The sequence below is a fragment of the Engystomops pustulosus genome, chromosome 1 (assembly GCF_040894005.1).
Source record: "Engystomops pustulosus chromosome 1, aEngPut4.maternal, whole genome shotgun sequence".
Lineage (NCBI taxonomy): Eukaryota > Metazoa > Chordata > Amphibia > Anura > Leptodactylidae > Engystomops > Engystomops pustulosus.
Genome location: NC_092411.1, coordinates 16923542 through 16935590, shown reverse-complemented (window position 1 = coordinate 16935590; position 12049 = coordinate 16923542). Strand labels below are relative to the sequence as shown.

At 39.3% G+C, this 12049-nt stretch overlaps 1 protein-coding gene across 7 annotated transcripts in view; it reads left to right on the top strand.

The window, feature by feature from the left end:
• Positions 1 to 12049, top strand: part of DCC (DCC netrin 1 receptor) — a 583792-nt gene that overhangs the window by 271104 nt on the left and 300639 nt on the right. For all 7 annotated transcript variants that reach the window (XM_072134166.1, XM_072134174.1, XM_072134157.1 and 4 more), the window contains exon 4: positions 9389 to 9539. In XM_072134166.1, coding sequence (XP_071990267.1) covers positions 9389 to 9539 — 151 coding nt within the window. The remainder of the gene's footprint in view (positions 1 to 9388; positions 9540 to 12049) is intronic.

Genomic DNA, 12049 nt, shown 5'->3' with positions numbered 1-12049 from the left:
ATATGAGATAGATAGATACATATGAGATAGATAGATAGATAGATAGGAGATAGATAGGAGATAGATAGATAGATAGATAGATAGATAGATAGATAGGAGATAGATATGAGATAGATATGAGATAGATAGATACATATGAGATAGATAGATAGATAGATAGATAGATAGATAGGAGATAGATATGAGATAGATAGATACATATGAGATAGATAGATATGAGATTGATATGAGATAGATAGATATAAGATAGATAGATATATAGAAAGATAGGAGATAGATAGATAGATAGATACATATGAGATAGATAGATATGAGATAGAAAGATATGAGATAGATAGATATATAGAAAGATATGAGATAGATAGATAGATAGATATGAGATAGATATTAGATAGATAGATATGAGATAGATATTAGATAGATAGATAGATAGATAGATAGATAGATAGGAGATAGATAGATGATATATATATATATATATATATATATATATATATATATATATATATATATATATATGTATGAGATAGATGGATATGAGATATATAGATAGATAGACAGGAGATAGATAGATATGAGATAGATAGATGGATAGATGAATAGATAGATAGATAGATAGATAGATATGAGATAGATATGAGATAGATAGATAGATAGATATGAGAGAGATAGATATGAGATAGATAGATAGATAGGAGATAGATAGATATGAGATAGATAAATATGAGATAGATAGATATGAGAAAAATATAAAAATTCTGCCATTTTGGATTTCATGTAGGCCTCATGTGTTTTTTCCCGCGTGACACTTTTACATTTTAACCCAATAAAACTCTGTCAGTCAGCTGTAATAAATCTCGCCATTATCGCGTTACACATAACTGCGACCATTTAGCAAACGCTAAAGACCTGCTGACGGCTCGCCGTTAATATTCGCCGGTGGACAAATATCTCGCTAACAACGCAGCATCTATAAACCGCAAACATAAAAATGATAAAAACCAACAGTAATGTCATTACACCGGGGAAATTAGAGAACACGCGTTACATAGAAACTTCCCATAACACTCCGTCATCTCATAGACGCGCCATCCAATGCGGAGAATACGGTTCCCAGAGCGGTCCCCGGCCTGTCATCTCCCGCAGCGCTGTGCTCAGCACTATACTTCATTGTACTGGGTAATTACAGATTCTAGTAATCGGTGTCTTTCTAACAAATTGTTTGTTTTGTTTAAAATTAAAACCACCCAAATTTATTGTTATACTGTAACTGATAGTAGGACGATGTGTGAAATCTAGAAATGAGATAGATAGAAGAATATGAGATACATGATGATAGATTACTACAGTAGATACATATGAAATAGATGATGGATAGGTGGCGTAACAAGACACCAGTGGGCCCCATTGTGAAGTTTAGATAGGGGCCCCATATACCTAAATGCGCTGCCATCGTACATATTGTGCCTCCCCTCGTACATATTGTGCCTCCCCTCGTTAATGAAATCTTCATCAGCCTCCCCTTATCAATGACATGTCCAGCAGCCTTCCCTCATCAATGACATGTCCAGCAGCCTCCCCTTATCAATGACATGTCCAGTAACCTCCCCTCAACAAATTGTCCTGAAGAGCCTCCCCTCATTAATATAATCTTCAGCTGTACGTCACCTCAATAAAATGTCCAGCAGCGCCCTCATTAATAAAATGTTCATCATACCGATTATTAATAAAATGTTCAGCAGTCTCCTCTCATGTTTAACATGTCCAGAAGCCCACCTCAGTAATAAGATGTCCAGTAGCCAGTAGCCTCCTCTTATTAATAAAATGTACAACAGCACCCTCCCCTCATTAACAAAATTTCCAGCAGCCTCCCCTCAATAATAATAAAATGTCCAGCAGCCTCCCCTCAATAATGAAATTTCCATAAGCCCCTTCATTAATACAATGTCCAGCAGTCTCCTCTCATTTATGAAATGTTCAGCATCTTCCTTCAGTAATAAGATGTCTAGTAACCTTCTTTTATTAATAAAAGCACCCTCCCCTCATTAATAAAACATCCAGCAGCCTCCCCTCATTAATAAGAAGTCCAGCAGCAGCATCCTCCCATTTAATAAGATGTCAAGTAGCATCCCCACATTAATAAGAAGTCCAGCAGCAGCCTCCCCTCCCCTGATTGATTGATACGGTAGATAGATATGAGACAGATAAATAGATATATAGATGATAGACAAATACTGTAGATATATATAAAATAGATAAATAGATAGATACTATAGATAGATATGAGATAAATGATAAATAGATAGATATATAGATATATAGATAGATAGATAGATAGATAGATAGATAGATAGATAGATAGATAAATAGATAGATAGTATTGTCCTCCCAAGTAGCCCCCACCCAGCAGGAAACGGCATCCTTTTTTCTATATAAGAGACTCCATGTTGGGCATATTCTTCCAGGATTGGCATTTTTCCCAGCTGAAGCAGCCTTTTTTCCGCTCAGAAAATATGTAATGTGAGATCTGGCGGCGCTGACATGATGAACGGGCACAGAGCAACAGAAGCTTCAGCTGTGTCACAATAGAAGAAATGAATAGGTTTTATTTATGGGGTGAGAGATAAATGGTGCAACAACAAAAAAAAAACATATTTTAGAGTGTTTACCTGAGACGGGTAATAAAAGACAACGGGGATGAGGAGTCACGCTGACTCTCCAGAGCGCGGCGCTTCCTAATATACTGGAGGAAGAAATGTGTGGTGTAATGCCAAAATCTGACACTGGGGGCAATGTTCAAAAGGAAAGTTGAAAAGGGACATTTATGTACCATATATACTCGAGTATAAGCCTAGTTTTTCAGCACAAAAAAATGTGCTGAAAACCCAAACTCGCCTTATACTCGAGTAAAAAAATATAGGTTTTACCAGGTTTTTGTGGTAAAATTAGGGGCCTCGGCTTATACTTGGGTCGGCTTATACTCGAGTATATACGGCAGATTTGTGAAAAATTTGTGAAAAATCAGTAATAGCCTGTGATAACATACATTGCGGCTTAAAAGTGAAAATACAATGTACAATATCAACTTTATTTAAATAAAAAAAATTAGCCTGCAAGTTCCGTGGAGGCGGGGCTCCTTCATGTAATTTGCATATAAACAGTCTCAAGTTCTTCATCCGTTCTAAGCAATCCTCACTCTTTTATCCGTGATTGACAGTTTAAACCTTTTCCTATGATATGTCTTTCTGGAGGCAAATTTGATGAAGGACCCGCCTCCAGTGCACTTGTATTCTGATTTGCATATGCATGAAAAATTATTACCTCTGCATTTCTTAATTGCTTTGTTGCCACACAGGTATGCTCCTGCTCCTATTAATGGCCACTACCTGGTGCTATTCTTGGTTTAGGAGGCATTTGGAATCGACAATATTTCTTTATATGGAAATTGTCTATTGTCTATAGTTGAATCTAGTGTTTAATTCTACACATTTTTTGTTAACACTTATTTCAAAAATTGCTTCTATCCCTAGAGATTTCATAATTAATTTTAGAAGAGTGCCACCTGCTGTTTCTTTGGAAAAAACTTCCTGTGTCCACATTAGGAAGTGTTCTGAGGTGGACGCACATGCTCAGTCATGAGCACAGGGCTTCATCCAAGTATCTTCTTCATCCTGTCCATATACTGTACTGTGAACCCCCTAGAAACCTACCCTCACCAGTGGGAACTACAGTCTAGATGTTAGGCCGAGATACTACAGAATTGTTGACGGTTGTTTTACCAAGAAGAGAACAAAAGGAAGAATTTGTCTTTGTACAAATATCAACTACGGTACTCCAGCTAGAAGGCGTAATTGTCCTCCATAATAGCTCTTATCGCAGGGTCTTCTCCATCTTGAGTATTATTTCCAGACATGTGATCTTGTATCAGACTACATGTTCAGTGGGTTCAGTCTCCCGGTAGACCCAGCGCTCCTCCTGGAAGTAGTCCTCACCGGTTTACATCAATTACTTCTGATGCATTTGACCTCCTTGACACTACTTTGAGTAAATGCACAGCTGATGTTCATCTTTCAACACAAAACTTACCGCAGACCTGTGACCCCTCCGCCGCCAGACCCTGAGTCTCCATTAACCCGGAGCTCAGTCTTGTAGAGTCTTTTTAGACGGAGAGTAACTTCCTTGATGTTAGTTTGTAGGAACAATGTCATAAAAGCAAAAATATCACTAATAATATAACTTATAAACAAGAAGGGTTGATATATCGATAGGCATGGGTGATATAACCGCCATCATGCTGCCAACTAAATGATGGAACCTGGTGAAAATACATTGTTTCCCCAATTTATTTCTTCAAAATGGCCACCAGGTTTTCAGATGTTTCTATACACGGAGCGTTTGTAGTCTAAGATGCCTCCGTTTTATCAGCTCTTGTCCAGCCATAAGCAAGGGGTGTGTATCAGGCTGGTCCAATCAAGAGCAGGGGCTGTGTTTCAGACTGGTCCAATCTAGACAAGAGGGCGAATCTTAGACGGCATCATATATGAGGAGGTGGGTCGTCAAAGTGGTCCAATCAGTGGTCTGGTCCAACCAAGAGCATGGGGTTGAGTTTGAGACTGAAGCATACAGGAGTAGAGCATGTGTCGTAGACTGGAACATGCAAGACCAGAGGGTAAACTTTAGACCGGTTCAATCAAGACCAGGGAGTTTTATATTGGCCCATGAAAGAACTGGGGTCGTGCAAGGGGCCAAAGTGGTCTGATCAAAATATGGGGGTGAGTCTCAGACTGGGCCATTTTAAAGTAGTGGGTGAGTCTTAGCCTGAACCATGGGAGCAGGAGGTTTGTCCAAGACCGTTCCATTCAAAAGCAGGGGATAATGTCTCAGACATTATCTGAGTCCTGGGGATGTCTTAACCGTCTTATTTTAGGGAAGGATCGATTGTGATTCAGACGAGAGATGGGGGGGAGGGGATGTGTCTGGACTATCTTAGGCTCAAAGAGCTCAGTGAATTCTGCTAATACTATAGTTAGCCCCAAGTGCCCATCAGTTCTCATTGAAGAAGAAAGGCTTAGTAATCCATAGGTTGGATCCATAGAGGACCAATAAGTGCCCTGAGGCTTTAGGGTCCCAATTATAGGACTAGTAAATGCACTCCATAGGTTCTAGCTTTTACAGTGCTAATATTTTCAGCTACAGCTCCCGACAAAGAGACATTTCCCCAAATATCTTATGGGGCATCACATTTTCTTGTGCCATTTATAGTCTAAATCCCTTCATCAGAAATATTTGGGGCCCATAGGGTTTTATGGCCCATGTGGGACTTTAAAATCTTCACCCCTTATAATTTGCCCACTTAAGAGAACAAGCCATAATGCCCCATAAATTTCATATTGATTTCATTGAAAGGATTTTTATAGGGGGTCAATCAAGTTCCAGCCAGGGATTAATCTAGATATTTTTACATAATTGTGCCGTTTCAGTAATAAATGCAAAGAAATTGGTACAAACAAAGGGAAAATGAAAATATTTTTTAATAAAAAAAATAAAATAAACATCACCTGATAAACACTTGCATGAAAACATGGTTACATTCGGCAACTGTTCGCAATATGCTAGGAGAGGGAGGGCTCGTACCATCTGCGTTGCAATGTGTCTGTAGATCTACTTGGCATCTGTAGGCTATTCTTCCCTCCTTGTATAATAACAAACAAGATCTGAGGTTTCCAGGACAAGAGGGTAAATTTAAAGGGGGTCTACCGGCTCCCAAATCACCCCCACTAGTAAAATCGGCATTGTTTAGGGTCTGGTATAAATGTTTCGGGGATATTTTGTTTTCTCTCACCGTAATCTGCAGTTTTTGAAAAAAAATTGTTGGATTTTTATGCAAATGAGCGTGAATTTTAGGCAAATTGGTTGTTGTCCTAATCAGAGACAAGGAAAGGGTTTCCTACTTCCAGCCAATCATGTTCCTGCCATTATTCTAAAGCTATAAATAAATTCTTGCCAACTGTTATGAAAAATCCCCACAAAATCAGCTTGTCCCCGACCAAAAAAGGGGTAAACCATTTCCTAAAGTGGGTGTGTTTTTTATCTGGCTTGAAGAGGTCCTGGAGTTTAGCAGCTAGAAGATTGTAAGTATGTAACCGTTTGGCAAAAAGTAGCCCTTTAAGAAGAAATAATTATAAAGGGTTTGAATTTTTTTAGACTATTTGGATGCAAAATGATAAAAATACAGGTGGTACATATGTGGATTGCCCCTTTAATAGAATTAAAATATAAGAAAAAGTTGCAATAGGGGTCCAAAAATCGCCCAGAACTACAGCTCTGCTCCAATTCACCAAAGACCAAAGTTGAGACCTTAAAATTATAAATTGTTGGTTTGCAATTTTTGAAATTTTAAACTACCTCCTATTGTCTAGAAAATCTCACTGACCTCTTGGTAAGTTCCAAAGGGCTGTACAAATCTACAGAATATTGACCGCTCTTGTTGGTTGTGTATTTATGAGTTTCAGCACCCAAAAAAATTGGTGTCTTTTTGGCGGTTTGACATCTCTAGGTGGGAGGTCTACTTGGACCGATCCCTACACATCCCATAGAGGAGGATTTTTATACACACTAGTAGAAAAGCTATAGGTCCAGTTTTTCTTTATAAAAACTTCCTTCCACTACACACAACTTTTTTTTTTTTGAACTTTTTGGGGGTCATTTACTAAGGGCCCGATTCGCGTCTTCCCGACATGTTACCCGAATATTTCCGATTTGCGCCGATTCTCCCTGAATTGCCCCAGGATTTTGGCGCATGCGATCGGATTGTGCCGCATCGGCGCTGGCATGCACGCGACGGAAATTGGGGGGCGTGGCCGAACGAAAACCCGACGGATTCGGAAAAACCGCCGCATTTAAAACAAAAAATCTGTCGCGGAGCTTGCACTTACCTTCACTCAGCCTGAGCCGGTAAACTCCGGGTAAGTAAATTTGCCCCTTTGTGTTTTTTTTTTCCTTTGGTGTTTTGAGTTTTACATGGTCTGATGATTCGGAAAAGCTCTTGGATCAGTGCACAATGATGTGATGTTGCTGTAGATAAAAGGAAAAGCTTTTATAAGGCTGAAGTTTCAGTTTAGCCACCCCGTTCCCTTCAGGAATTGTGAAAAATAACTAAAAACCCTCATTCCTGGATTATTTTCGATAGAGCGCTATGAAAAGTGGAGCTGGACTCCATCCATCCAGAACAAAGTCCATCATACGTCTGTCATCCCCTCACAATACACAGAGGGACAAGATCTTTTCACTCAAAAAAACCCCGAAAATTGTGAAATTCTTTTGATGTCGGGGCATTTGTTATCTTTCACGCTAGACAGAGAGACCTCGGCCCGCTAGAAGGATTGTTAATAAATGGGCAATTGGTTTTTATTGACTTTTTCAGTGAAATGGTAACCTTAATCCTAGATGAACCTTACATTCAATTTAAGGGGGAAGGGAAGGGGAGGGAAAAGTCTCCAGTCAATTTTGAGGTTCCATAAAATTGTTTTTGTGAACTGATGAACCTTTTTGAATGTTTTTGAATTTTAGTACATTTTTACCTATCTATCTATCTATCTATCTATCCTTCTATCTAGTATCTATCTATCTATCTATCTATCTATCTACCTATCTATCTATCTATCTATCTATCTATCTCCTATCTATCTATCTATCTATCTATCTATCTATCTATCTCATATCTATCTATCTCATATCTATCTATCTATCTATCTATCTATCTATCTTCTATCTATCTATCTATCTATCTATCTCATATCTATCTATATCTATCTCATATCTATCTATCTATATCTATCTATCTATCTCATATCTATCTATCTATCTATCTATCTATCTATCTATCTATCTATCTCATATCTATCTATCTATCTATCTATCTATCTCATATCTATCTATCTATCTATCTATCTATCTATTATCTATCTATCTATCTATCTATCTATCTATTTATCTATCTATCTATCTATCTATCTATCATCTTTCTAACTATTAACTGTCTATTTAATCAGTATAGTTTTCAAACTGTTTTATCTTCTATATAGTCTATATACAGTGGGTACGTAAAGTATTCAGATCCCTTTAAAATTTTCACTCTTTGTTTCATTGCAGCCAATTGGTCTTATAATAAAAAGTTATTTTTTTGCCCATTAATGTACACTCTGCCCCCATCTTGAAATAATAAACAGAAATGTAGATATTTTTGCTAATTTATTAAGCAAGAAAAAATGAAATATCACATGGTCATAAGAGAATCTAATTTCTCATACTCTGGGATCCTTCATGTGTTTCATATGTCTTGCACTGAGGAGAGGCTTCCAGACTCTGCCATAAAGCCCCGACTGCTGGACGCTCCAGTGATAGGTGACTCCCATCTCCCTACTGCATCTCTGAAGCTCAGCCACAGCGATCTTGGGATTGTTCTTTACCTCTCTTATCAAGGCTCTTCTCCCATGACTTCTTAGTTTGACTGGACGGCCATGTTGAGAAAGAGTTGTGGTCATCCCAAACTACTTCCATTTAAGGATTATAGATGTCACTGTGCTCTTCAGAACCTTGAGTTCTGCACAAATTATTTTGTAACTTTAGTAGATCTGTGTCCTGCCATAATTCTGTCTCTGAGCTCCTTGGGCAGTTCCTTAGACCTCATAATTCTCATGTGCTCTGACATGCACTGTGAGCTGTGAGATCTTATATAGACAGTTGTGTGCATTTCCCAATCAAGACCAATCAGTTGATTTGAACTCCAATGACGGAGTAGAATAATCTCTAGGATTTTTGTCCAGAGTGTACATTAATGAGCAAGAAAAGAACTTTTTTCATCTTACCAATTGGCTTAAATGAAACAAAAAGTGAAGAATTTAAAGGGGCATGAATACTTTCCATACCCACCCCAACTGTCTATACTTATCTATCATTCTCACGGCTCCAAAAAAAAACAGATAAAAACACAAATGGGCGGATGTGGGCAACAGTTTGATACAGGTTGAGCAAAAAATTGTGGCAGTTACAGAAATAGCGCCTAAAATTGTGCAAACATATGAGCGTGATTTATCTTTAAAGATAAATCAAAGAGCAGAAGTGTTACCCCCCCCTCTCCCCCAAAGAAAACAGGGACAAATTGTAAGACTTAAGATACATCTGCCCCAAAATTTTTAGCATAGTCACGCGAGCTGAATTATCCATTCACATCTCTCCAATTACACAGATAAGAGCTACAGATAACAGCTCCCGTGTGTTACATCTACTCACACCCTGAGGTTTATTATTCAGGTCGCAAATGTCAATGGAAAAGTAGATTCTAGAAAACCCTGATATTCATATCTGAACATTTCTTCTCCTTTTGTAGAATCCGGGTTACATCGACAGCAAATCTTCCTGCAAAGACCGTCCAACCTTGCCGTCATCGAAGGGCAAGATGCTGTTCTGGAATGTGCCGTGGCTGGATATCCTACGCCCACCGTCCTCTGGATGCGAGGAGAAGAAGTCATCCCAAGCAGGTATGTAGCTTTATCTACCATAGATAACTGTACAAGGAAGGAGGAGATAGAGGCCACATGATCCTCCTCCTCCTTCCTCTCCCAGATCTTTAACAATGATAGAACCCTGAGATATAAATCACTATAATCATGGTCATTCTGCTTTGGCCTGAGCTCAAGGATCCCTTCATACATTGAGTAGCCATATTGACCATCGTTGGCCACCAAATCTCAGAAACAAGGAACCATAAAAGATACAATGAGATTTTTGGGCTTTGGAGGACCCAAGGAACCTGTACATTACATAGACTGTCTGTTACTTTGTATAGCTGTCATGTAATGCTCCCGTTCACCATTTGGTGGCACTGCAGAGAAATCTAACACTTTCTATAAAGATCGTGGCTGATCGATGGGACTTGATCTTATTTTAGGGGCTTATTCATCCAGATAATTGGAAACAAAATATAAAAATGATAAATCCCTACTAATATATTACATATATTACCGCTCATGCTTGTATTTTTGCGTTTCGGTAAGATGACTTTCTCACTGTAGCGGCACTTTATTCCTCCTTTCTGATTGTTATGGTAGGATTTGTGTTAAATACATGACGTTTCATCACACGGTATAATTCTAACTTTTCTTTTTACGAGGTCTCGGGGCGGCTGTATGTAATTTTTCAATCATTACAAATTCATGGAATACGCAGCTTTCAGATGTAATGACAACATAGTGGAAAGTGCAAAGAGATAACATGTAACACCTGCAAGCCGAGATATCATTAATTCTGATTGTGCCGGATTGTTCCATTGGAAAAAAAGACGATTGTGTTTCTCAAGATGCATCATACACTTCACTGACTATAGAGTGGGAAATTATAGGACTGGGAGGCAACAAGGCCCCGAGAATGCGGCACAGAACAATGAAGTCAAGGCAATCATAGAGAATACACACAAATAAGCGGCTAGAGGGACGATCCCGCTAACATTTTTGGAATGTAATTCCATCTAAATTGCCTATTTCGCTGTTAGGTCTCATACCCAGTGTGGCAGGTTTTCTCCATTCCTGAGGTGTCTTCCATCATACTGGAAATTTCAAGACATATCAGCTTCAGCATCCCAGTCACCGTCTCAAGATACAAGCCTATGTGTTGTATTAACATTTGCCATGGTTGTTCAATCTGGTACCAGGCCGGTCCCAAACCCTTACCCATAAACAATTCGAAAGAATGGGGCAGATTTACTTACCCGGCCCATTCGCGATCCAGCGACGCGTTCTCTGCGGTGGTTTCGGGTCTTCCGGCAATTCACTAAGGTAGTTCCTCCGGCGTCCACCAGGTGTGGCTGCTGCGCCAAAGTTCCCCCGAGGCCCGCCGGAATACACTGAAGTTCACAGTCCTATCGTGGGTGAAGGTAAGCGCGAGTCCCGCAACACTTTTTTTTTTTAATGCGGCCTTTTTTTTTTCAAATCTGTCAGGTTTTCGTTCGGCCACGGCCCCAGATTTCCGTCACGTGCATGTCTGCACCAATGCGCCACAATCCGATCGCGAGCGCCAAAATCCCGGGGCAATACAGGGAAAATCGGCGCAAATCGGAAATATTCGGGTAACACGTCGGGAAAACACGAATCGGGCCCTTAGTAAATGACCCCCACTATCTTAACACACTAACAAAGCCATTGATAAACCGCAATTCACAACTCAACAAGTGGACGGCCAAATATAGAAAACACTCACCAACTTAACCGTTGGGAAAATTAGGATGTTTAGGTTATGCCCCTGGATAGCCATTGTCTCGCCCATAGATCCTCTGGCCTCATCCTTTACAGGGATTGGCTCAAGTCTGGAGTGGGGTCTCACATACTTTGCCTGAAAATTTGGGAATTATGGACAGTCAAAAAGTATTTCAGTAGATTTATCAAGGGCCAAAGCCACTTTAATGAAACTAACTGCAGCAGAACTCCAAAGACAAACATAGACCTGTCGTAAGGAGCCTGACTAATGATGAATCCCCCCCCCCAGTGTTTTTTACTGGGCCAATCAAAAAATTATTATTAGGACCAATCCTCCATTTACCCACAGTGATTACATCCTGGTAGGCTCTTAATTGGGTTTTCTTCTGCTAGAGCTCCAACGCCCCTTACAAAGTTAGCCCACCAGGTTAGATCTTCTGGTGGGCCTCTCCGATATTGCACACATATCTAAAGGGAAAAACATATCTGGATGATTATCCACTGATTATTATGTCCATTTCGCTTCCTAGTGGGTTGTAGTGAGACATACAGTATAGCTCCCGTTATGTATAAGGAGTATAGGACATTTTTTCCACTATGATATAATTGAGAAGGAAGATTCTGTCTGGATCTAGATATTTCCTATTTAAAAATCTTTAAAAATTAGATCGAAGGCCAGAACAAGGGCATATAAAGTCTTCTAAGAGATAGAGTTCACCTAACCAAACTTATTATATTGTATCCCATATTTGACATACCATGGAGGAAGAGCAAAAGTCAACCCATGGATTGATAGATCA